Source organism: Desmodus rotundus, chromosome 8 (assembly GCF_022682495.2).
Source record: "Desmodus rotundus isolate HL8 chromosome 8, HLdesRot8A.1, whole genome shotgun sequence".
NCBI lineage: Eukaryota > Metazoa > Chordata > Mammalia > Chiroptera > Phyllostomidae > Desmodus > Desmodus rotundus.
Window position 1 is genome coordinate 132245385 of NC_071394.1, and position 26116 is coordinate 132271500.

The 26116-nt window shown below is 59.4% G+C and overlaps 1 protein-coding gene across 5 annotated transcripts in view; it reads right to left on the bottom strand.

Moving 5' to 3' along the window:
* Positions 1-2392: 2392 nt before the first annotated feature.
* ITPR1 (inositol 1,4,5-trisphosphate receptor type 1) overlaps positions 2393-26116 on the bottom strand; it is a 209359-nt gene continuing 185635 nt past the window's right edge. For all 5 annotated transcript variants that reach the window (XM_045199754.3, XM_053929774.2, XM_053929775.2 and 2 more), the window contains 7 exons: positions 24546-24741; positions 22697-22789; positions 21463-21602; positions 20802-20967; positions 18194-18354; positions 7043-7204; positions 2393-3723 (listed from right to left, as the gene is read on the bottom strand). In XM_045199754.3, coding sequence (XP_045055689.1) covers positions 3637-3723; positions 7043-7204; positions 18194-18354; positions 20802-20967; positions 21463-21602; positions 22697-22789; positions 24546-24741 — 1005 coding nt within the window. In that variant the 3' untranslated portion in view covers positions 2393-3636. The remainder of the gene's footprint in view (positions 3724-7042; positions 7205-18193; positions 18355-20801; positions 20968-21462; positions 21603-22696; positions 22790-24545; positions 24742-26116) is intronic.

Consider the following 26116-nt stretch of genomic DNA (forward strand, 5'->3'; position numbering starts at 1 on the left):
CCAGGCGACCCGAGGGGCTTATCCTCGCCAGAGCTCTTGGTCCCGACAAAGTGCTCGGGTCCAGGGCTTTCTAACTTGCAAACCCTCTTAGGAAAGAGACTCGAAAGGCAAAGCAAGTCCACGTGCCTTGCAGGACAAGGTCCAAATCTGCATGAGCACCGGGGAGAGACACGCAGGGTCAGATGCCCCGTCTCTGTTCGGGGGAGGAGGCGGCGGCCGGTCCTGGGCCGTGTCTTTACCTCTCCCAGGCTCCGTTGCTGGTCTTGGAAGTTTCACTCTGCTGCGTGGTCGATAAAGGAGACTTCTATTGTCATATACAACCAAGGCCTTTTTTCAAGCACATACTTTCTTTTTTAAATCTGTGAAAACATTGTCTCAGCTCCAGCCAACTCTGCTTCCGTACTATGTGGCCCTGCCCCTTCTGTGTCTCTGAGTGGAAGCCAGGCCCACGGCCCAGGACCAGCCTCAGGGCGGCAGGCACCCCTCGTCTGTGCACGTTGCTGCATCGCGCCACACGGGTGCTGAGTTTTTCACAAACCGAAGGCCGCGCCCCCGCTGGCAGCAGGACCACGACTCGCTTTGCTGCGGTGGGTGGTGGTCGGGCCCGAAGCCACAGGGCCTCTGAGGTGCGCCTGTAGCAGAGACCTGTGGCCGCTCATCATCAGTGCTGCTGCAGGCTGCCCATGGCGGGAGGCGCAGCCCCAGAACAGGGCTTTTGATGAGTTAACCCCGTCGCTCCCTGCAAAGGCCTTGGTCCTGTCCTACCTGCACGTTGGGGAGGCGGGGTTAGCAGCTGCTGCTGCAGACAGAGCTGCAGGCTGGCCTCCAGCACCCAGTGTGCCTGCTCCCTAGTCTCTGTCCCCCAGCTTGTGAGCAGGGAGACGCCGCACGACCCAGCCAGCCACCTCCAGAGACAGCCGCCGAGTCAGAACTGCAGGAAGGAAGCACGAGGGGTGAACCATGAGATGCAGGCTGTGCTTAGTGTGCGGTGGGGGAGGGGCTTCGGCAGCTCTGAGAACATGGTGCAGGTGGGTGGGTCAGAGCTCTGGGGCCCGCAGGAAGAACGGAAGCTTTGTTTGTAGGGAGAACAGGGTTCCACTACACAGTTTTAGGGTCGGACGCAGAAAAGGGCAAGATACTTGCAGAAAAGGGTAAATGTTGGAAGAGTGGGAAGGAATTTCCCCGACGCTTTGATTTAACAAACGACTTAGTTAAGAAATTGGCAAAACCTTGAAATTTGAAGTGGCATCATAGCAACCCTTTAAAATCAAGTGCTCGAAGTCAGACTTCCTCGCACAGGAGCGCCGTGCTCCTAGCCAGAATTCTTCATGGGGGGGTGGTGACTGTGCCAGCGATGTGGACCTTGGTCCCCAATGCAGAGGTGCTGAAAGGCCACGTGTGGAGAGAGGTGAAATCACAGTGCCACGTCACAGGACGCAGGAGCTTCGAGTCCACGCTTCCTGTTTCGGTTTTGTGGGCCTTGGGTTGAGGCAGGCCCCCAACCCCTGGAGGGGACCCTCTGCCTGTCACGGGGGGCAGGGCAGCCTCCGCTCGCACGGCTGACTACACAAGTGAGACACAGGGAACCTATCATAGCGGCCACCTGAGTGTGTCCATGTGGAAAGCTGCCCGAGGGGACCAGATGGCCTGGGGGGCAAAGTGCAGTCACGTGACATGCTGGGCAGCACAAGGTCAAAGGGAGGCACGGGGAGAGAGTCCCGTGGTTCCGTGAGGACCACCCGCCGTGTGGCATGGCTGCGAGGGCGGCTCTGCCCCGGGCCTGCCTGGCTGTGGAAACTTCTGTGTTGGTATGCTGCCCTGGCGGGGAAAGCACTCACGGGGTTTTTTAGGTTATCAAATTTATGCCAAAGCACTGGTTATGAAACTCGTCATTGCACTGGAGTTTAATCCTGACCTAGTTCCCAGTGTCAGGCGGCAATTACTTCTTCCTGAAGCCCAGGGACACCGGTGCGAACAGAGCCACCCCGGCCGCCAGGAGGGACAGGCCCTCCTACCTTTGGTGGAAGCGTTAGCTTTGTAAGAGCTTCCCATGCCTTGCAGGAGGACCCTGGCCACTGGTCATGACCCAAACCACCTCAAGTTCAAGCTCCTGCAGCAGAAGCTCCGGAGCCTCCCACGCTGCGTGTGGCACCCGTGATGCCTGGGGGCAGCCACTGGTCCCTTAAGTGTGAAGGAGCCCTGTACTGAACACGCCGGGCACCGTTCATGTCTGCCCGGGGGCTGGCACTAACCAGGTCAGCGTCTCTGGAGTCACCTGGGCACAAACAGGCGTGCTTTCCAGCGGCCCAGAGAAACCACGTGGCGGGAGGAAGGGGCTGCTGCCGCACCACGCGACGCCCGAACAAAGGCTACCAGTCGGCCACTCTGGGCGGTTCTGCATCATTTATTAAATATTTATGTTTACATAGGCATTTACAAACTTGACTCGTTTTGGAACTCTGCTTCCAATACATTTTTAAACTTTTTTGGCAGAGAGCTTCTCCTGGAAAAGGAGATCCATGTACAAAACTAGGCAACAGGTATAAAAATTTCCTCTCCCACTTTCCATCCATCAGCAAGAGAAGTCATGTGACAGAGACAACCGAAAGGCGCTCCTTCACGAGAGTAACACCCTAGTGCCGAACGGGGACTCTCACGGGGCAGGCCACACGGCCCCTCCTCAGCAACTTACAAATTATACTTCACAGCTACTGGAGCGCGGTGGTTCCTGCGAGGAGAAAAGCCAGCTCTACTGTTTGGATTAGACAATCTAGATAAGCTCCACCAGCAGTTTCTTCACAGCGTGACGCCGAAGTCCACCCAGGAGATGACGCCGATCGGCCTGCAGGCCGCCTTCACCCCACGTGCTGCGTGAAGAGTCCCCTTTAAAAAAAAAAATCCGTCGACTTCACAAGCTAAAGCCTGAGCCTCTAATGTAGCTCTTACTCAGAGATAGTTTAAACGATCAATTCAGAAGCTTAAAAGTTATCTTTGAAACTAAAGTTGTTTTTCTTAAAAATGAATGCTCACTGGACACTGGGGAGACTCGGAGTGCCGTCACGGAGAGACAGAGGCAGGGACGCCACCGGCCATGAGCAGCGGTGTCACCGCAGGGCTGCCCGGCCGGGTGCCCGCAGGCCTGGGCCTCACTTGCCGGCGGCAGCGTCGTCCGCTCTGTAACCCCTTATGACCCAGTACTAACACACCGGCTTCGGAGATGCGTGCGCCCGAGGACACCCCGGGGTACAGATTCATTGTGAGTGCATCATCCGTATTGCACAGTTTTATAAAAAACATAAATACTGGCTATTCTAGCTTTAAATACAAAATACAGGTCATATAGTTTTAAATCTATAATCTGGTTCAAGTGCAAATCAGGTGCTTTCTGTAGTCCTTCCAAAAAAAGGCATTTTTAACATCTTCGGCACAAACATAACTTCGTCAGTGCCAGCAGTTCTAGTTATGATACACCCAGGCCTTTAGGGTAGCGATCATATACACACAGTAGAAAACCGAGTATTTACACGTGTACTAGGCGGAGCTGAAACCGTCACGGGCGGGTCGGAGCTCGCCAGCCACACCCACCCACACGGATAGTCATTGGAAAGGCCGCTGCGGGCCCCTTCCGCCCGCTGCTCACGCCGGCTGCTGCGGGTTGACGTTCATGTGAGGAGGGTGTCCTAGGAGGCCGATTCTCTGTTTCTGCTTCCTCTGTTCTGTCATCTGGAAAGTTAAAAAGTGTCATCATTAGCCCCAGACACTTCCTGTGCGTCACAGCACATGCCGACCCATGGAGTTACCTCTGTGGTTATGGTTTGTACTGAAACCCACTTTCTACCAAGAGCGTGCCGTCACTCCACCACACATGCTCAGCTCAGAGAGGACATCTTCCTGGGCAGGGTGGGGAATTCTGGGGCCGCGTCACGCACCGTGGCCTTCGGAAGGGTCGCCTGCCACTCGTTTCATAAAGAAACAAAAGCACAGGAAAAGCACAGGAACCTCGATAGTTGCCCAAAGTCATTTCTAGATGATGAGGAGACGCACTGGAAGCCCTGGTGGCTTTCTACTGTTACTGTAATGACGACAGACTAGCCAGATGAGCTGTGTGTCTGCCACCCCAGGTCAGGGAGGGACGTGTCCCCGGGGTCCCGGCTCCCTGCTGTCAGGGCTCTCCGGTAGTAGGTTTGAGAGAAAGCGATCCCCGAGCACGTCTACGAAGACGGGGGGGGGTGGGGGGTGGGGGGGTGGGGCTCACACTTGTCGCTGAGACTCCAGACTGAGGAGTCATGCGTGGGTCCCGCTCTGGCCCCCACGGACACTGAGGGTCGCTGAAGGTCAGGCAAGAACACTTCTAAAACGTGCAACGAAAGTGCCGTCAACACACAGAACCAGAGCTCGGCCCTGTCACTCGCCTGCCGAGAGAAACCAGTTCTCCCGTGGATGGGGCGGGGGGTGGGGGGGCCTGGGTCCCTCCCGAGTGTCCGAGTATTCTTAATTCCCTGCATTAATGTTTCCTTAATCCCACCGACCCTAGCCCTGGATTGGCTGCTGGGCGTTGAGTCGGTCATCTACCAGCAGCCTGGGGGCCCGCTCCCCGACCTCGGCTCCCAGAAGTCAGGGAGGAATGAGGCTGGAGGAGTGAACTTGGACAGACCGTCTCCTCACAGTCTGATGTTACCTAACGTCTCAAAGCCCACCTCTCCCTCTGCGCGGTCAGGTGGGCGAGGAGGAAGTGTGTGCCAGTTTCTCAGGGCGGTGTCTGTCTGTCCGTCACACAGTCGATGACGAATCTTAGTTTTTGCTTGGACTAGTGTTTGGTACAAACTACCCTGAGAAAACATAAACCAAGAGGAACTTACCTAGGTTCAATTTTAAAGTGGGCATTTTTCCCCCCTATCTAAAAGACGGCATTTTGATTCAAAAGGAAACTTGCTGTTTTTAGGCACCTGTGAAAAAGGCACCTGTTATTTTGAAATTTTCCAGGAGCCCATATTTCCAAAGGGCAGCTGTACCAGGCTTCTTCCATGGAGAGCCGAAGTCAGGACACTGTAGCCAGCCTCTCCCGCGTCCTCAGGTGAGGGCCCCTTCTCTGGTTAATGGAGGGGTCCCCAGGGCAGCACTCGCCACGGGCTCGGAGGAGGGAGAGCCTACTGCGACACGTGGGACCACCGCCATGGGGCCACGCGTGTGCCTCGCTTCGCTGTGCCTGGCAGGTGCTGGTGTTTTTTTTACAAAATGAAGGCGAAACTGTCACCAGCGGCGGGGTTCCCACTCGCTTTGCCGTGGTGCTGGCTTGTCGGGGTCGTCTGCGCAGAACCGCTGGCAGCCCAACTCATGGCCCAGCACGCCCGGCACTTGGCTCCGAGGGTACCCCCCCCCCCCGCCGGTCCCTTGCTCAGCAAGCGACCTGGAGGGGATCCCACAAAACTCATGAAAAACCCTGAAGCGTCCTGACGGGTTAGCGGGATCTGGGCGGGCTTTGCCCCAGTTGAAGGTACTGCTATCAGAGCTTCCGTGTAAAACCGCTGAGAGTTCAACCACCGGTGTGCTCTCACGGCGTTCTCCTAGTTTATACGGACTCGCATCTGCCCATCTGCACGCTCGCTTGTCGTAGCGGCTTTTCCTCACTTTTCAGGGGGTTATTCGGTCACTCTCTGCAGCTCAAAAGCTCTAGGACTGTACTCCCTTCCAGCAAACACATCTCCCCCCGAAGGCCGTGTCCTCCCGCCTCTGTGCACCTCCTGCCCGGCGGGCCTCCCACTCTGGTTTTCTAGGTTTGTCCTCCTGAGAGGAGGCCCCCACACACGATCCCACCTGGATTTCAAAAGCGCCAACCCCGTGCTATGCTCAGCTGTGGAAACAGAGATGGGGTTCTTCCCTAACGTTTAAGTGCATCATGGGAGTTCTGAAACTTTAAGGCTCTTTTAGAAAAATGACTAAGAATTTAAATAGTCAACCGCAAAAGGCAAACAGGGTACAACTCTCTTTCAACCACGAAAAGCAAAACAAGCGAAAATAAAAATACGCACAAAGCAAAGAACCCAGCCAAGGCGGGAGGCCCCGGGGCCCCAGGCCCAGCACTCTCTCTCGCCTGGCGCCCCGGTGTACTGGGTGTCCCCGCCTGTGCACTGAGGGGCTCAGGTGAGATGCACCTGCGGTCGCGGGACCCTCCTGCACTCGTGAGGCTTTCTGCTAACTCCTGAGCTCAGCTCAGCCCTGTCCCTGGGCTCGCCAGCTTGCAAAGTGCACATCACGCGGCTTCAGAACTACCCGCCGTGAGCGATGCGAGACGCGGGTCCTCAGCATGGAGAGGACAGGCTGGGCCGGCGGAGGGAGCCGCCTGGTGTTGCCACCAGACACCTGTTCATGGCCGGAGGCCAGAACGGGGACAGGAGGACCCAGGATTTGGTGCAAACCAGCCCTCCCCCACTGCCAGGGCAAAGCATTGATCTCGGGGACAGGCAGCCGCTGGGCGCCCTCGAGCTCCGTGACAGCCGGGTCAAGCGCGTATAACCCCACCATCCTTCCCGGCCTGGGCAGCAAGCCTGGACCATGTGGCCACTCTTGTGAATGGACCATGGCTATGGCTTACCCCTGAGTCTGGGCCGAAGTGTCCTGGGTGAAGAGTGGACGGATCTGGGGCCAGGAACAACCCTGGAAATGGCTTTGCTCGGCCCGGGGGGGCGGCAAGAGGGGCTCACACGTGAGTCCTCTATGGCGGACACTGCAGGGCCCTTGGGCCCACCGGGACTCGTTTCTCACATCAGGGGCCTGTCCTCGGCGGCACCCAGCAGGGTGCCACAGGCACCCCTGTAGAGGGCGGCGAGGGGAGCTGGTGCGCTGCCTGCCTGTGTCCTCTTGTTCGGTCCCTTTTCTCTCCAGGGGCGGACATGCCAGCATTTCATCTCGAGCGTGACGGGTTTCTTTTCCTCACTGCAGTAAGGGCGTGTGTGCGTGGTGTGCATGTGGGGGTGTGGTGTGTGTGGCGTGTGCGGCGTTGTGTGAGGTGTATGCAAATGGCAGACGGCATTTTGTCCTTTACCTGGTCCTTCAGCTCCGACAGCTGGCCAGACAGGTTGGTGACCAGCTTCATGGTGGACTCCAGCTTCTCCTGCAGGTTCCGCAGCTCGTTCTGCTCGCCCTCCGAGTCGCTGCTGACCAGGGACATGGCTCTCATCCGGGGGAACCAGTCAAGGTTTCTCTCCTGGAACCGCATGGGAAAGGAAAGGGGGTCACTCTGCGGTCCGGCCCCGCCTCGTTCGCTCTGCCCGGCACAGCCCCGTGGGCGGTGGTTTGTTTAAAACCACCTGGCAACTGTCTCTTCCATGGAACATAACTAAACTCTCCGAATCCTTAGAAGTCACTTTAAAGTTAAATACAGGGGAAAAGCGGGCTAATTTTAAACATTTCTGATCTGCAAATCTGAACACTGCCCCCTGCAAATCTGATCTTTGCGAATGACAAGGCTGACGAGTTCGGGGTTTTTAAATTGTGGTGAAATACACAGAACAAAATCCCCCATTTTCATCACTTCCAGGCGCACAGCTCAGTGGCAGCAGTGCAGTCACACTGTGTGCGGCCTCACCACCACCCACCGGAACGTCCTCTTTGCCCCCAAATGACACTTGCTGCCACCAACATAGCCTCTGCCCAGCCACTGCCTTCCGCTTGTGCCTCTGACCCTGACGGCTCGCGCTGCCACCTCCTGGGCTGCGTGTCTTTCAAAGCGCTATACTCGGACAAGCGTTTGGACGCGTTCCAGAAGTGAGAGGGATGTCGAGGTCCCGAACGTTCCGGATCTCCCAAGGAGGGTGTGTGTGTCTGTGTGTGTGTGTGTGTGTGTGTGTGTGTGTGTGAGAGAGAGAGAGAGAGAGAGAGAGAGATGGCGGGGGTGGGGGTGGGGGGGTGGAGAGGCTGAGCACGGGGCCTGGCCTCCCCGGTTGGGCCCCCGCCCTCTCCTCGCTGCCTCCTTCCTTCCTGAAGAGCTGCTGGGGGCCACCAGTTGGGGCAAGAAAGGCCCGGCAGGTCCTCCCCTCCTGGTGGTAAGGCCTACACCTGCCAGCGGGCTTGCTGCCGGGTACCAGTGGGCTCACAGCTGCGTGCCCCCTCTGTCCATGCAGCCTTTCCCCAGTTAAGTTCTATTCTGAGAGGCAGGACATATTTGATGGTTCTTTATATTTAAATCAAAGGATAAGCACTATTAGCTTTCTTGGAAGGAAATACATAAAAAATATACCACGCTCCACAAACACTTCAGGCACACTGTGTGCTTGGGGCCGAGGACACAGCTGGGGCCGCTCACAGCAGCCACTGCCTCCTGGGCCTCACGAGTCCTCAGCACGAGAGGGCCCCCGCCATCGAAGCGCCTGCACTTCCGCCTGGGAGAGCAGGCTAAGGGTGGAACGAGGCCTGATACACCGTCCAGCGTGGGGGGTGGACAGGAGGGTCGCCATGAGCAGCGATGCCAGGGATGGCCTGGCTGGGGGCCCCCTTCCTGGAGGCACGCGCCTGAGGGACGGTCAGCCCGGGCCACACCAGGGGCAGGACCAGACCATCTGCACAGAGCGGAGCCTGGCTCCGGGAGGAAACCAGCTCGGCTGCAGCTGGAGACGAGGGCCGACAGGGAGGGGCAGCTCAGGCGAAGATTCCAGAGACAAGGGCTGGAGGGCACGGTGCACAGATGGGACAGTTGTGGCCTGAGTGGATGGCAGGGATGTGGGGGGTGGCAGAGGAAGAGAGAAGGAAATGATATGTGGAAAGGGGGACCCTCCTAGGACTCGCCTGAGGCCAACTGCCACCGACACGCAAATGAATGCCAGCTGCCTACAAATGGCTACAGAAGTCACCTGAAACCTGGCTCTCGGAGGTCATGTGCGCAGTGCACACTAGCGGGGTGTCGGCGGAGGGTCAGCCCTGAGCGCGCAGTTGGGGCAGTTTCTTTCCCTCCCTCCGAGGGAGCCTGGGCCGCAGAGTCAGAGGCAGCTTTTCTGTAGCGGGGGCGCCTCCTTCAGCGGCACATGGGTTCTGGACTCCCAGGCAGACACCTCAGAGAGGCCTCTGAACAAACGCGCAGACCCCGTCCCCCGTCGACGGGGCACTGACGGTCCCTGTGCCTGGCTCAGGGCTCTGCGCTGAGGGTCGAAGGCAGGGCAGGCCCAGGTCCCCAGCCCCTCGCTCACCCTGCAGGTCTGGCTCCAAGCTGGGGGCTCACGAGTCTGCTGGATGGGGCTGGGGGAGCCCGCCAGCCTGAGGGGGCTGCTCCGGGCCCACGTGCGCCTTGCCTAGGTGGCTCAGGAGACACAGGCTGCCCCTGTTTATTTCCACCTGGGCTTCCACTCGCAGGACCCTTCCCAGCATCACATTTTAAAGACAAAACACAAGCTTCTAAAGAAATGTCGTGCTTGCCGCTGAGGCCATTTTGGGCTGCGTGCGCCCGATCCTCTGGGCAGACCGCCCCCTCCAGTCCTCCAGCGCCGGGGCAGCAGCAGGCTCCCTAGTCTGGGGGCTGCCCGAGCGGTCCCTCTCCTTGCCTTCCTCCAACCTGAACACCGAACAATGAAGAGCCAGGGGGGTCCACTCACCGCAAACCACACAAACCAACCCAGCTGCAGGAGGCACTGTCAGCGTGGCCTCTGAGCGGGTTGGGCCCCACACCTGGGGCCCTGGGTGTTGCCCGTATTTTAATTAGTCATCCTGGGCTGTGAAGTCAGATCTCAAATTCCTAAGGAACACCTGGTAGGTAGAATCAATGTGCAGTTCTCGCCAAACTGTCCTCTGTGTCTCCACGTGGCGCTGCACGGAGTCCGTGTCTCGGGGTGACCACGGGGAGACCACCCTGGAGCCAAGTGTGGGGCAGACAAGAGACCACCACGATCAGTCGCTCAGCTCAGACTCACACAGACCCAGCCCGTTTCAGGCTCAATGACCCAGGACGCCTGAAGTCCCGGCCCCCCTGGGGTGCGTGTTCGCACGATCCCGCCTGCGTGTCTCTTCAAGATCAAAACCGTCTAGTCTCGGCTCCCACTGCCTCGTTGAGAAAGTCATGTTCGAGGGAGACGGTCTATTGACATGTGAACTCAGCTGGTGCGGGGCGGTGTGTGTGGTCGGGAGGATGGGGGTGGGCAGCTTCTGGGGTCACTGAGCATCTGTGGGCCACATCTGCTGCCCCCCGTGGGTCCCCGCCGCCCTGGCCACTGGCAGCTCGCATACCGATGACATTAGGCACCGTCTGCCCGGCTACCGCCCCCCAGCCGTTCCGGCACGGCCGGCTTCCTCGTCAGAATGCGCGGCGCCTGCAGCCACAGGCGGAAGTGGCTGACCACAGCCCTGGGTTCTGCTTGGTTCTTTTCTGGGTAGAGCTGGAAAAGCCCCTGCAGGGCAAACACTGAAGTCTTAGACCCCGGGGGTGGGAGTGACCTCTTCAAATGCCCTTGACTGGAAAGAGGGAGCGTGCGTGTGTGTGTGAGTGCGTGTGATTGTGAGAGAGACTGAGACACAGGAGGAGGAGGAGGAGGAGGAGAGGAAGTTGGACTGTATGATGCAAATGCTAATCATTCTGAGAAGCGTTTTTTCTTCCCAGGTTCAAGTGCAGAGGCTGTTCTGAGAAAGAGGATGGAGGTGACCTGTCCCCGACTCAGGTCTCAGGTGGAGCGTTCCTTGACCGTGTCAACGACACACACTGCTGAATCCTGCACCCCCCAGGCCAGACCGGAGTTCCTGTGGTGACGGGGGCGGGGGGGGGGGGGGAAGGGAGGGTAGGAGTATCACGGAGAGAGGATGGAACCAGGAAGACTGGACCTTCCGCTTCTCTGCCCTTCAGAATCCCCCCGGAAGGTTCCACAAGGCAAAGCCTGTCATTCCAACTCAAACGGCAACTGAGTGTCTCCTTAGCTCACCAACCAAGATGACACAGTGGATCTTTCTGGAATGCCTGGGTGACACTTAGGTGGCAGGAGTGTTGAGAGGGCGGTGGGGGGTGAGGGGGAGGCCTGGAAACAGATTCTTGGCCGTCCTGCGGGTCCAAACCCCCAGAAAACGCATGGAAGGGGTGGGGGAAGGACTGAAGTCACCCTTAACATTTCAAAGGCTGGGGGAGAAGCTCAAACTGTCCATCGTTTGCCCCTGTTGTGACTTAGGGTGACTGTTTCCACGGAAGAGGAAGAATAACCTTGAAGCCCCCTTTCTTGACATTGTAGCAAAGAGCAGAACCCAACCCGGCACCTGCTGTTCTGGGTGAGAGGCGGCGACAGCGGCTGGTCACCAGCTCGGGGCTGCGCCTTGCCAGCTCCAGAGCCTCCTTCATCTGTTACAGAAAGCCCAGCCACAGGGATGGTCCTGGCCCACCGATTGGGGGTGGGGGGCAGCGGCGATGGGGCTAGGAACCGAGGGGTCCCAGGGCAGTGGGACTGTTCCGTTAGTGGCGGTAATGCTGACCCGTGTCATTACAACGCCCAGAGCAAATCGAAAGGGAAACTGTGGCCTTCAGTTAGTAATTATGTATCTACGCTTCCTCGTCAGTGGTAACATATACAGGCAGCGACACTAACACAGAATGTTAATAAGACAGAAAGGGGATGGGGTGGGGACATGGGAACTCCGTATTTTCTGCTCAGTTTGTCTGTAAAGCTAAAACTGCTGTACAAAAGTCCAGTAATTAAAACAAAAAACTGGACCCCACACCTGGAACTAACTGGCCAGCCCCCAATTCTAGGGCCTAGTTTCTTCTGTTCTCAAAGTCCGGTGACCCAACATGCCCGCAGCGTGCAGGTCAGCAAGAGGGACCAGGGACCGGCCTCGGGAGCCGAGGGCCTGAGCCTGGCACCCAGCGCATGTGCAGGACGGCCATGAGGGGACAGGACAGCCACTGGCCTGAGTCTCTGTCTCCTTTGGGGTCAAACGGCTGAGAGAAGGTCCCTGAACTGCAAGCATTGTGCCAAAGCCCCGATCGGCGCCCCTGGCTCGGTGACAGAGCTGGTCTGGAGGCAGCCTGCCACCGGGCACCGAGCCCCAGGTGGCCAGCCTCTTCTTCCTCCAGGGTGCAATTCTAGACTATTCCACCTGCAGCACAGCTGCCCCCGAGTTGAGGCATCGGGGCATCCACCTCCGTGAGCTCGGAAGGCCCCGGCCCAGACAGGCCAGGTTACGTAACCTGCAGCTGTGCTCGGGCAGCCACGCTCCCTCCCCAGACTCGCACCCTCCCCAGACTCCACGAGCAGTCAGTCGCTCAGGGCAGATGTCGAGTCCCAAGGCCGCCTGTGCCAGCAGGGAGGGCCACGCCCAGTTCTGATGAAACCCCTCGGAGGAGCCGGCAGCAGAGCCACTGCTGAAGTCCCTGCGGGCCCAGGGGAGGGACTGCTGGTCCCTCTGGGGCCCTGAGAAGGTGGCACTTACAGCCCCACAGCTGGGTCCTGGGCACCCAAGGCTGCAGGGGGAGGTCACAGAGGTCATGGAGGAGAGGAAGGTGGGGCTGGTGACTTAAGTGGGGAAGGGTGGGGCCGGTCCCTGGAGATGCCTGATAAAGACCAGTCAGGCCGACCTGCCCTTCGCTCAGCTGGCTCAGGGCCACGTAGGACAACTTCCCTGCTGGCTCAGGGCCACAGTCGGGCAACTTCCCTGCACTGCCGCTTGAGCAGGACACCTGCCTACCAGAGGTCCCCAAAGGTTGTTTATGGCATTCCAGCCATTTTCACTGGTTTTGTTCTATGCTTTTCTTGACCCCATGGGTTTTAAGCTTTGGGCTCTTATTACCTTTATGCAACAATGGTTTCTTGGTTTGCTCGCGGAAGCTGCTTACACAGCTTTCCGAAGTTCTTCACTGTTGGTTCAGGGGAACAGCCTCGGCGTTCACTGCTGAACACACGTGTACACACGCGCACACACGTCTGCCTCCCTACCAAGCACTCTGCACACCGTGTCCTGTCAGACAGTGTCCGTCACTCGTGGGTTTGCGTGTTGGAAAACGCCTCCTGGCCGGTCAGCCCTGCCCAGGCACGCCTGAGTGGCAGGACGATGCCGTCCCTGTCCCTGTCCCTGTCCCTTCAGCAAGAATGGCGGGGTGGTCCCCAGCACCACACCGATGTGACACAGGGGTGGAAGAGAGGCCCACGGCCTGACCTCCTGTTCAGATCCCTCAATCCCTCCCCAACCCCCATGTGACTCACTGCCCTCACTCTGACCCTGGAGGGGTCCCAGCCCGTTCCTGCGGGTCTTCCTCCAACACCCCCATGCCTGCCCCTGACACGGGTCCTCTCGAGCCACGAGCTCCTGCCGGCACGGGGAAGGGGCTCTGTGGACCGGGGAGCCCGGGGTGGAGTGAGAGGCCCCTCACGTTCCGGCTTCCTCACATTCTAGGGGAAGTGCTGAGGTTCTGGAAGGAGGACCCAAGGGCCCTGTTTGGCTGTGTGACCTCTAGTACCAACGGCTCCGCCTGAAATGGGCACTTTTCCCTCATGCTCATGTTCCCCAGAGACGCTAGTGGGCTCCATTGTGAAGAGATGCGCCTGACAGAGTCCTGGCCGTGGGCACCGACGAGGCCCAACACCGGCCAGCTGACGGCGCCACTGTCCAGGCGGGCGGGTCCCACACCACTCAGAGGCACAGGGCGCCACGGCCTGGCTCTGTGAGACACAGCCCCTGTGGACAGTGAAGAGGAGCTGATGGTGCCGAGGTTGAGGGGCCACGGTGGGCTCCAGGCCTGGGGTCGGTCGGGGCAGAGGCAGGAGGCGGGCCGAGGGATGGCGGGCAAGACGGGTGGTGAGCAGACGTCTCCCGTACACACAGAAGCTAGTGCAAACCTCATCCCCGAATACACCCTGGGGCTGACTTGGTGGGGGGCTGGTGGGTGTGAACCCCATCTTCACTAACTGTCCTAACCACTACCGGCACAATTATCGCCCACAGGTTCGGGGCCCCCACACGGGGCGGCTGGTACCCTGGCCCTACTTTACTGTCTGTTCCTTTCCGGCAGATCACGGCTCGGGGCGCTCACAGTGACAGACAGCGCCTAGCCCCTCCTCCACCCAGGTCAGACGGCCTACTCCAGGGGAGAACTGGGGGTGGGGGCGGGGGCGGGGCAGGTGGCTGAGGGCGCCGCTCTGTGCAGCTGTTGCTAACACGGACACGAGCTCAAGTGCACAGGGTGGGGCGGGAGCTGCCTGGATGGCTGGGGGGCAAGTCCAATGACTCCGACGTGCTGTTTCCAGCCAACCTCCTGCCCCCCCCGCCCCCCCCCCCCATGCTCCCTCGTGCCCAGGATCTTGAACTCTGCCCCGGCGCCGGCCCACTTCAGAAGCATTCTGAGCGTCATGTCTGAGGGCAGCCCAGGCTGTGCCCTCACCAAAGCAAAGGGCTTCAGGAGCCCCAGGGTCACTGTGACCACGGCTGTGGCCTCCCAGGGTGGGCAGGAAAGCCGAGGAAGGCTCGACCCCCTTTCCCAGGAACACAGTGAGGCGTCCTCATGGGAGCTGCAGAACAGAGCCCGGCCCATCGCCGCACACCTGCCGGGAAGCAGAGGGTTTCCACATCGCTGCCTCCCAGCCAGGCCCCGCTTGCCCGGCAGGGAGGAAGCAGACAGGTGACGGGAGCAGAGGAGAGGGCATGGGGAGCTAGGTGGACGTCCTGTGGACCTCAACCGCCCCCCCATTCTCCTGCACTCCGAAGTCTTCTCTGCCAGGGCCTTCCAACTTCTTGCGTCCTACCCTGAGACCCCGAGACCCCAAGGTAGCTGTACCAGTGCTTATGCTCACGGTCACGTCACCTCTGCCACTGTCCTCCCCACCCCGCACACATCCAGGGCCTCACTGCTCTCGGCTATGACCCCCATGGTGTCTGGGTTGCCCCTCTGGCCCCTTCACTGCCCCCCCCCCAGCAGAAACGCTGCCCTTGCTTTGGAAAGTGCTGTCTGCAGACGGGCAGCCCCCAGCCCTTGCTTGGGTTGGGGAAGGTGCCAGGCCTGGGCCAGCTCCCCCTTTAACCAGAAGGTTGGACACGCAGGCTTTCAGTGCCCACGGTGCCCACGGCCCCCATGAACACATGACTGTGCGTCTGTCTCACCGAACGCAGAGGGACGGGGCGGGAGGCCGATGCCCACTGCTTCTGAATCCTCCCACCCACCTCCCTCGGAGTGGCCGCTGAGTGCCGTCTCGTCTGCGGAGGGACTTCATCTGCTCGGATGGTTTGTCCAGAAGCTGCTTTTGGGCAAAAAGCTTTTCTGATGCCAACTGACCGGAGGTCTCAGCAAAGCATTTTCCAGGAACGCAGCCTCCTGGACCCCCCTCCCTCGGGAAAGGAAGCACCCCACTGTCTTCTGAGAGCACCCCGTGGGCCACCACGACCAACTGCGACGTGGAAATCGCCTCTTTGCTTTCGTGTCCCTGGACAACTAGTTCACGAAGAGGTGAGAGAGCTGATGTGAGACGGGACGGCCTGAACTGGGAAACCTGTGGTGGAATTGTGTGTGTGTGTGTCTGTGTGTGGGGGTGTGTGTCTGTGTGTGTGGGGGGGTGTGTTGGTGGGTGTGTGAGGTGTGTGTGCGTATGGGGGTATGTGTGGGGGGGTGTGGGGGGGCTGTGTGTGAGAGAGAGAAAGTATGGGGGCAGGGGAAGAGAACACGGGCTGCCCACCTCAACTGTGAGGAAGCCAGCCCTGGGCTTGAGGACGGGGGACCAGCAGCTCTCCAGGATGATGATGCCCAGGTCTGGCTGTCGTTTTTGTGAACTGCCTTTCCCCTTTGCCTTGGACACCCCACCTTCCCCAGACGTGGCCACCAGGGAGTTGTCACCCTGTTCCAACCCTAAGTGAGGACAGAGGCTCTCGAGGTGGGTGCTGAGCAGTGGTGCTGGCGGTAGCTGGGAGGACCACACCCATGGGACTCGAGTTCCTGAGGAGAGCCTTGCAGTTCCCACGCTCCTCCCAGCCCCCGAGGGGCCCTCCCATCATCAGCACCACAGGCCGTCGTCAGCACCATGGGGCAGGGCAGAGAGGAGCAGGGCAGCCGTGACGGCGAGGCTGGCACGCACGCACACACACACCAGGGGGGGCTCGGCAGAGCTGGGTTTGGAGCTGAGCTCCGAGCAAGTCCCCATGGGTGACCGCGCCGGGCTGTGGGGTCTCATCTGTACGATAGCAGTAGAGCCTCTAGTCCCTGACGGGGTTCGGGGGACCACGCAGCCTGGCGTCTGCATCAGTGTGCCCGTCAATCACCACCTGCGTCACTCATCACCAGAGCGCCCCGGGGAAGCGGCGCCCCGTCCAGGACCCTTGGGCTGCCGTGGGAGCAGGTCCTCCCGGGTCAGCTCGCCTGCCGTCCTGGAGGAGGAGCCAGAGCACCCAAAACACGGGGTGACCTGCCACCTGGCAAGGAGCCTTCTGTCCAGCCGCCTGCCTTCCCATACGAGTCACCCAAACACCCAGCCCACGTGGCCCACGCCAACCAGGCACAGAGGGGAGAGGTGTGTCCCTAGTGACACAGGTGCCTTGCGTTTAGGTTCTTGTCCGGCCTTCTTTCCCAGCCTTCCCCGCCGACACTTCTTGGATTTCTAACTGTCCAGAGTCACTGAGCCTGCTCGTCCAGCAAAGGGCTGGCTTCTCTCCTGGGCCCGCCTGTCTGCCGCAGACCTGGGGCTCGATCGAGGTCTTGGCCTTCCTGCCACTTGACCGCTGTGCGGTGCTTCAGTCCTGCAGGCACCGGTTTCCCACAGGCCCGGCTAGTCACCTGCAGACGGCACTGGGGCGGGGCCGGGCGGGGCTGACCTGACTCACCCAGGGTGTGGGGCACCGTCTCACTGTGGTCCAGGGTTCACAAAGGTCTGCTGATGAAACAGGCTGCCTACCACCAAAGCTCGACGGGGAGCCCCGAAACCCAAGTTCCCACGGGGATAGGATGCCCAGGGCGTCTCCCTGAGCTGCCAGGGGGAAGTGAAGCCCTTCTGTAGTCTCATATCTCTGAAAGGACAGCCCTGTCTGGGCCTCAGCTTGGCGCTGCCTGCAGCCGAGGGACAGATTGGCCAGTGACCCCAATGCAATCCTGAGAGAACTCGGGGCCCCCTCCCTCGCCGGAAGCCCTGGCCCTGGGCAGGGAACGTGAGGGGAAGGTGCCACTGAACACACAGATGGGAGTCGCTCTGTGTGACTGGTTCCGTGCAGAAAGGGCCAGCCCTGTCCTGCCTCAGCACCGAAGGACGCGTCCAACTGTGACGTTTGCGAGTGAGGGAGGCAGGGACTTTCCACGGCGAGATCTGCGGAGCCACCGTGCCCGTCCTGACTTTCCGCGGTGGCAGCGTGCCAACAGCCAGGACGCCTCGCACAGCCGGAAGTGCGGGAAAGGGCACGGTGCCAGCTGTCCGCGCGCGTCCCAGCTGGCTGCTCCGTCTGTCTGTCCACCTGGCCCTGCCGCCCCCCTCTCTTCCCCGCCACCCAGTGCATGTGTGAGGTGGTGCTAACCTGGGGACAGACGGTGACTCAGGTCGGAAAGCCCGTGACGTGCCCAGGGGCACACATCCTGGGAGGGGCAGAGCCGGAGCCCAGACTCCGGGCTTCTGCCCCCAGACACAGTTCTCAGGTGCTGACAGCTCCGTGTAGGCACCAGCGTGGCCCCGGTGCTCAGCTTCATCCCTACCCCCACTCTGATGACCCGTGCAACAGCATTCAGATACCACAGGTTTGAAGGGACAGCTGGCCCGGGGCCCGCAGTGCAGGTGTGCTGCCTCCCGGAGCCCTGCCTGAGACCCGCACCCACTCTGGGACACGAGTTCCTCCATCGTGTGAGCCACTCTGGACGGCCAGCACAGCGTCCCTGCACGGCCAAGCGCATGAACGGATCGTGCTGGACTGTGCTGGGTGGTCATTTCCTAACACCACCACTTAGAAACCAGGTCTTACTCAAGGCAAAAACCAACCCACCAACCAACCAAAACCGTCCATCATCAGGAAGAGGCCAAACCTGGGGTGACGCCAGGCTATGGAGGGTGAGCTCGCTACAGCCCCAGACCCAGCGATACAACGCGTGCCGACCTCTCCGAGCCTCTGTGGTTCCCTCCTCTAAAACGAGGATGGGACCGCAGGTCTGCTGCTTCTGAAGGTCCCTCGAGAGGGTGCACAGGCCGGGGGTGCCGAGCCTCCTCCCCGCAGGGCTCAGCACACAGCAGAGGCTGCTGTCCCCCATGTGCCCGCCCCCGCTCCCAGTGGGCGCGCTCACCTTGATCATCTCCGCCACGTAGCTCTCGGGCCCGGTGTACTCCGTGGAGTCCTTGACCTTCACCAGGACGATGAAGCACAGGTAGTGCCACATGTTGTGTTCTTCCTTGATGTGCTCTTCAAAGGTGACTGTCTTGTTGTCAAACTTGTCTCGTTCTAAGCCTGAAAAGAGAGGACGGCCCCGGCCCCGGTGAGCAGCCCTGAGCGGACGCGGCTGCGGCTCCGCGCCCGTCTGTGCAAGACGCAGCTCTGTGGGCTGGTGTGTGCGGTCACGGGGCGGCGGCGGCGCAGCAGCCAGGTAGGTTGGGGGGCTTTGGAGGGGACAGTAAGGGCCAAAAGGACTTCAGGCACAGCTAGAATGCTAGCCGGTGAGTTCGTACTTGGCAGAGGTCTCGGCGAGCAGTTCTGAAACCAGTTTCTGTGACGTCTCAGACTGACAGGGGTGTAAGTGAACGTGAGGTGCGTCACAGAGCCAGAGTCCCCGCAGCCGGGGAGGGGGCACCGGCACGTAAAGGGGGCAGGACAGAGCGAACGCCGTGATGCTGGAGTGGGAGGTTCCGGTGTGAACCCATCCCGCTCAGAGACATGGATAGACGTGTGCACACGTGTGTACACATGTACTCGCACACACATGCACATGAACCCGCCACACTGGCACCCCCGTAAGCCCACAGGAACGAGCATGCCTCGTCCCCAGAGCTCAGCTGCCACAGGCCGTTCTCCACTGCAGAGGCCCAGGGCTCCCTGGCCTGCCTGGTTGACAGCAGGCAGGTTCCAGAAGGCACACGGGAGCTTGAGCCTGGATTGTCGAGTCTCTCACAGTGACAAAAAAGGGAAGAGGCGCGTGCAAGATGACGGTGATGTCACAACCCAGCGCCACACAAAGCTGGGCAGTCTGAGTGTAACACAGGTGCTGGCAGGAAAGGACTGTGATCCACTGCATCGGGGAAACCAGGGACCTGTGTGGTCACGAATGCTAACGCACAGGCGCGCGCAAGTGAGCGGAAGAGAATGTTACTGTGTAAAATAAAAAGCCAGAGAAATGTACGAGAACGATAAAATAAGGACTTTGGGGATCACTATGGTCCTCGATTTGGGCAAGACTCGGCCGTGGGTGCCAGAGCTGGGGGTTCATGCTTCCTTTGAGAAGTAAGATATTTACATTGTCTCAACGTGGCCCTTAATCGCAAAGGGGGGGAAGTAACTGCAGCGGGGAAGAAACCTCAGCTACGCCCAACCAAGGGGGCCGAGTCCATGCGCCCAGTTAGGAGCTGGCCCCTGTGCCCCCAATGCGATGCCCGAGGAGAACACACGTTTCTGCGAAGTCCCCGTAGAAATGCAGAGCCTCAGTCTCAGCAAGGGGACACGTCAGACACCCTGACGAGGGACAGTCTACAAGACAACCGACCTACATTCTTGAGGAACGTCTGCGGAGGCCCCAGAGGCAGGGGACTGGGTGCAGCCCACGACCGGGGGACTCGCATTCGGTGACGGCCTTGCTGGGGTGCAGGGTGAGGTCAGAATTAGGTCAGAGGGTAACGGGGCTGTATCTTTGTTCCCAGTCCCGTAACTGGATGGGAGGGGAGGTATAGAAGACGAGGTTCTTATCTTTAGCACATAGCAAAACATTTGGGGCCGAAGGAGAACTGTGTGTGTGTGTGTGTGTGTGTGTGTGTGTGTGAGAGAGAGAGAGAGAGAGAGAGAGAGAGAGAGAGAGAGAGAGAGAGAGAGAGAGAGAGAGGGAGAATACAGCAAATGAGGCAAAATAGTAGTATTTGGGGAATCTGGGTGAACAGTATATAGAAAATTCTTTGTACTATTCTTGTGATTTTTCTGTAACTTGGGAAACTACGTCAAATAAAAATGCCTGGGAAGATTTTTAAAGGGAACAAAACGTTTAAGTTTTTTTAATGGGAAACACGCACTTCTGAGCACACGGACCGGTAGAAAACGTACAGACCTAGCAAGCACGTTATGAGTAACGCAGAAACGGCTCCTCAGCTCCCAGGTTCCAGCACGACCAGCTCCCACTTACCTGCCGGCCCCGAACTGGCGCCCGTGCACCTCTCCTCCGGGGACACTCACTGCCTGTCACCTACTCTGTGTGGGTCCCAGCCTAGGAGGGTGCCCAGCCCAGCTCCCCCAAGTCCACTGGCAGGCAGACAAGCTCACATCTTCGTGCCATCAGAGACGGGCAGCACAGCTCAGAGACGGGAAGGGACTGACGCCAGTCAGCAGGCTGGTCAGGGGCCAAAGCTCAGGCAGAGCCCGGCTCCGAACTCCCCGACAGGCCCCGGCCAACAGGACTCTTCACCCCTGACACCTGACACCTGCATCTTCAGCAGTGAGGACATCGTGGGACGGAGCTGGGTGGAAGGGCTCCTTTCTAGTCACTTCGGGCCAAGGGATGCTCAGGTGCCCCAATGACAAAAAGACCCCGAGGTGCCTTCAAGTGATACGCGATCACACGCCTGCTCCCCAAGTCCCGCCCTGCACTGCACCGTACCACACTGCACACTGGCCCCCGCTGCCCCGGACGCATCGGCGCTCCGACTGCTCCCCAGCAGCGGGGAGGCTGGGGGCCCCCACGGGAGCCCCCAGGCACTCACCACAGATGAAGCACGTGGTCTTCAAGATCTCTTCCTTCTTCTGCTTCTCGCTCCTCAGGTCCGCGAAGGTGTCGATGATGACCCCGAAGATGAGGTTCAGCACGATGATGATGACCATGAAGAAGAACAGCAGGTCGTAGACGACCCGCGCGGCAAAGAGGGGCTCCTGGAACGGGGCGTCTCGGTCAGCAGGGCTGCCCCCCCACCCGCCGCCCTGCTCTTCAGGGTTGGGGCAGCAGGGAGGGTTCCCCACATTCAAGGCAGATGTCCCGTTTTGGCACCCAGGGGCACCCCAACGCCCACCATCACCCATCAGCCTTTCCTGGCAGAACTTAAACAGGGCGTCGAACTTCAACGGCCACCACTGCCATTTCTGTGCCCTGCATCTAACTGTGACGACCCCCCCGCCGCCCCCGTGCTGGGTGACCCGTCTGTGGGCACGGGGAGCCTCCTGGGAGCTAAGGGGTGTGGAAGCACGTGTGGGTGGGCCAGATGCGCCCCCCGGGAAACAGTCACTGAGGTGTGACTGGGGGACTGGTCCCCTCGCACAGCGTCCGCATGGTCCACAGAGAGGGAAAGAGCCCCAGGGAGCTTCTCGGGCTGCACGTGGCTTCTGTGTCTGCACCCCAGCCTTCTGCGCCCTCCCCGGGGCCTCAGTCACCTCTTTGGACGGCTTCCTGAGCACGTCGCCCACGCCGCCCCCGCTCCGCAGCCCGTGGCTCAGCACGGTGACGATGCACATCAGCAGCGTCTCACACGTGTGCTCCTGGTCTGGCTCTGTCTCCTCAGTGGAGAGCAGCTCTGTGGCACCAGTCGCAGGCAGGGGTGAGAAGGGGCGAAAAAGAACAGGACAGACACCTCAGATGTCACACTCTGCCTTTTGAAAAGCCCAAGTCGTCTGGGGCGATTCTATTTCTATCGCTATACTCTGCTCATTTCTGGAGCCATATCTGAACAGCCCTTGCCACCATTAAATCTTCCACAAGCCCTGTCCTTTCCAAATTTTAAACTTCGCCCCAGCTCTAAATAGGCGTCTGACCTCAGAGAAGCTGCTAATACTCAGCCTCAGGCCTCCCCTTCCCTGCTGAGGGTAAGACCACCGGACCCAGGCTCCCCATTGGGGGCGTCGTGAGGGCTAAACCCGGCATGGCATACAGGTTTTCTGGGTAGACCACCTTACATCGGAGTCTGCCCACTCTCCCTGGTTTCTTTCCTCCCGCGCCTCCCCACCTCTTCTCCAGCTGCAGGGAGAGTGGCCTTGCTAAAACACATTATCTCATCCACTCACTGCCCTTCAAACAACCTCCAGTCATCCTTTGGATGAAAGTTAACCTCCTTAGCCTGACATGTAAGACCCTTCATGATCTGCCCTTTTCTTGGCCTCTCGGGCTTCATTCACTTCTTGCTATTCTTCCTCCTCAGAAGCCGTATCTCCCCAAACCTGCTGTAGCCTATTTCCAAGCCTTCAAACAGGCTGTTTCTGCCCCGTGTGATGCCTGTCCGCCGCCCCCACGCCTACACCCACGATCGGGCTGGTTTGGCTTAGTTATCGCTTCCTTGGGGACACTCTTACTGCACTGTCTTCTGTTCTTATTCCCAGCATTTAGCACTCAAGCAATCCCCCTCCTCCCTGCCTCCCCCACTCTACTACTACTGTCTGAGAGGACAGCCCAGCCCCTGGCAGGCAGTGGGCTCTCAGGAGATCCTGGCTGAATCAATGAAGCCCACCTTCCCTTCCTGTGGAGACTTCGTTTCCCTCCGTCTCCCTCCGCTCCCCCAGCCTTTCCCCTCTGCCCCTGGCCTCCCTGCTGGACAAGAGACTCTGCGTCATCGGACTCCCAGGTCACAGCACCCCCTGTGCCCCTGACGTGGGGCTCACGGCTGTGCGGTCCTACCTTCTTTGGGGGCAGCAGAGGAGCAGTTCTCCCCGGTCCCCACCCGACACACGTCGGAGTACAGGAGCTCGCTCGCCAAGCTCTCGGGGCCCTCTGCGGGGAGAAGGACATTTTATGAGGCACAGACTCGTAGCAGATGGTGGCCCTACCATCCTGCACATAAACTCCAAGCAGAGATGCAATTTTCACTTCCGTTCGGTGATCTGGATGGGAGAGGAGCCGGGAGCGTCAGTTCCAGGAGGCTGACTAGGGACCTCGCACTTGAACAGCGCCTCTCCATCCTTAAAGACAAACAGCCAAAACTGACAGGTACGGCCCGGCATGCAGATGCCTGCCCAGCTCACGCCGGCCTGCACCAGAACCGCCGGCGGGGACCAGCAGGAGCCAGGCAAGGTCGGGCCGGTGTGGTTCAGACCGAGGTGGTTGCGGTAAATGCCATTTCGTGTCAACGTGGAGGCTGCAAAGGCCGCCTGGCTTGGCCTCAACCATTCCAGCCAGTTCCTTGGGTGCAGGCGCCTGGCTACCCGATGAAAAACCGGTAACACTTCACTTAGTGGTGTCGAGTGTTGTAACTGAGGGAAAAGAGCCCTTGGGTGCCACTCAAGGAGGCGATCACTCTTTCTTCACTCGCAGAACCGGAAATCTCCGGGTAAACACCAGGAACAGGCGCTGGCTGTGAGCCGCACGCAGAGTGGGCAAGCCCAGGGAGGGCCACCGCTGGCAGCTGGAGGTATATTCCCCCATGTATTAAGAGATGTCAACTTTCTAGTTTAGAAAACAAAACAAAACATGACGCCACTGTAGCTATTCTGCAGTTTCCCACCACAGCTGTGGGCGCTGTTCCGGGAAGGTTTGTGAAGCTGCCTCCCGCCTGCGGGGCCCCGGGGGTGGCCCCTCACTAACGAAACACACCCTGGCCTTTGCACGCGCCCAGTTTCCCTCGGCTCTTCCATCCACGCCTGCTTTCCTTCCAGGGGAAATCCCCAGACGCAGATTTCCTAGGCCAAAGGGATGCCTATGCCCCTGTTTTCACTATATATGTGGTCGGACTGTTTCATGAGAAAGTCGCGGTATTTTAAAACACGACCCCAGCAAAGACATGCGGTGCAGGAGCTGGACGCTCACACTCAGCGCCCGATGTATTGGGTTGGCCAAGAAGTCTGTTCGCTTTCCCGTACAACGGCTCTCGTAGCGCTTAATTATGTTTAACTTCATTCGAAACAATTTTGTCAGATTGTATCACTACAGCTGTCATAGCGTGCCAGTGTGCACGAACAAAAGACCTATCAAAATTGGTGATTTTTGTGTAGCCATTTTAATATTGAAGATGGAAGAACATAAGCAACATGTTCAGCATATTACACCTTATTATTTCGAGAAAGGTAAAAATGCAAAACTGCTTGCTACGCAGTATAAGGTGTGTGCAGTGTGTGGAGAAGGTGCTGTGACTGACTGAACGTGTCACACGTGGGTTGCGAAGTTCCATGCTGGAGATTTCCCACTAGGTGACGTTCCGCGGTCGGCTCCAGCGGTTGCAGTTGACAGAGGTCAAATCGAGACATGCACCGAGAACAACCCACATTCTATCGCATGGGAGATCGCCGACACACGCAAAACACCCAAATCAACGAAGCCATTGGTGAAAATGAAAGGCGTGTCTTTTGATTTACAGGCAACGACGACACGGACTTTTGGGCCGGCCCGACACCGCACCACCCTGGACTACAGTGAGAACTGAGCCTGCATTCCAAGCGCACACTCTGGGGTCCGCCCACACCGCTCGCAGTCAGCATCCCCTTCCGTTCCGTTCATGAGGAAGCTGCCTCCCGGCAGGGGAGGCCCAACTCACCTGGCAGAGCGGTTTCATTGGGCAGCCGGTCGACCTCCAGGATGAAGTCGTCCTTGAAGAAGAGGTAGCCCACGATGGAGAACAGGTACACCAGGATGAGGGCCAGCACTGCTGTCAGGATGATGGACCGGCCATTGCGGGTGACGCTCTTGATGACGTTCAGCAGCGTCTCTTCTCGGTACACCAGATCGAAGAGCTTGCAAAGCAAATGGAAAGGCGACGGTGCGGCGACCTGACGGGGCCCCTCCACCAGAGGTGCACCGACACCCCGTCACGAACACCGGGACTCAGAAGCCTCGTCCCATGCCCTGCCACATCCCTCGCGCCTGGCTTCACGGTGGAAAATGAGACGGTGAAAGTGAGGACAAGCGACTAGAGAGGCAAGGGAAATAGGAGCAGCTGCAGGGGCAGACACAGGCCGGGCCCAGTGAGTCCGGGGAACGAGGGGGAGGGAGGAGGTCCGGGAGTGCGTTCACTGTGGGGTATTTACTGAGCACCCACGGGCCGCTCTGCAGGTCGGGGCCAGGAAGCCCTGTCCTCGCTCTCCCAGAGCTCTGAGTCCTGTGGGGGGAAGGGCAGGGCAGGTGGCGAGGACTCTGGAGTGAGACAGAGGCGCCTGTCCCAGCCCTACCACCCGCTGCTGCCAGGGCCCGTGCCCTCTGGGCCCAAGCGCCCCCGTCTGCAGAATTAGGGCAGCGAGTTACCGTGGAGGCTAGTGAACAACACAGGCAGTACCCAGCACACGGCCACACTTGAGCTGAGTAAGCACATGATAAATGGTAATCACCACTAATGTCCCGATAAAGACACTGGGCCAAGGCCACAGATAGTTCGTGGCAGGGACTCCAGGAAGCCTAAGCCTTCCTACGCCCTGGTGGGGACAGCCGCCCTGAGGTCACAGCGTGCTCACACCTGGGCTTGCCCTCTGCCTGGGGGCCTGCTCTGTGCAAGGAGATGACTTCACGAGAGATGGAGGATCACCGTAGATCCTTCCAGGTAAGGGAACCGAAGGCTGGCTTCCATGAACTCTCTGACGTCTGGCTGGTGGGGTGATGGAGAGGGACCGGAGGAGGGCGCTACGGGGCAGTTCTCAGAGTGGGGTGGCTCGTTTTGACTTGGCCTCTGTGCCACCACTTGATCCTGAAGGTGCCACCTGCCCCCACTGTGGCTTTAGGCACAGATAAGCGAGTCAGGATGAAGGTCTGAATCCTGCCTCTGCTTTTCCCCTGTTGTAGGAGGTCCACGGAACCCCGCGGGCTGCCTCTCTAAACCGTGGTCTCCACCTCTGCAAGATCGTGGACCGAGCCAGCTGACCTCCCGGTCGCCTCCAATTCTGGAGCTCATTTTCTGGCCCCTTAGCCCTCTGCCTCGTGAGGCACCTGAGCCCTGAGACCAGAGGGAAGGGCCCGCGTGAGGCTCACGGAGATGCGGGTTACACATCACCCAGCAAGGGGGAGCGACTCCGGATGACAAAGGACACACTGTCCATGGCTGGGAATGTGGAGGGCATGCAGCCCCCGAGCCATGCAAGCGACGGATGGTTGTCCTCTCCTCTCACCACATTTTCTGAC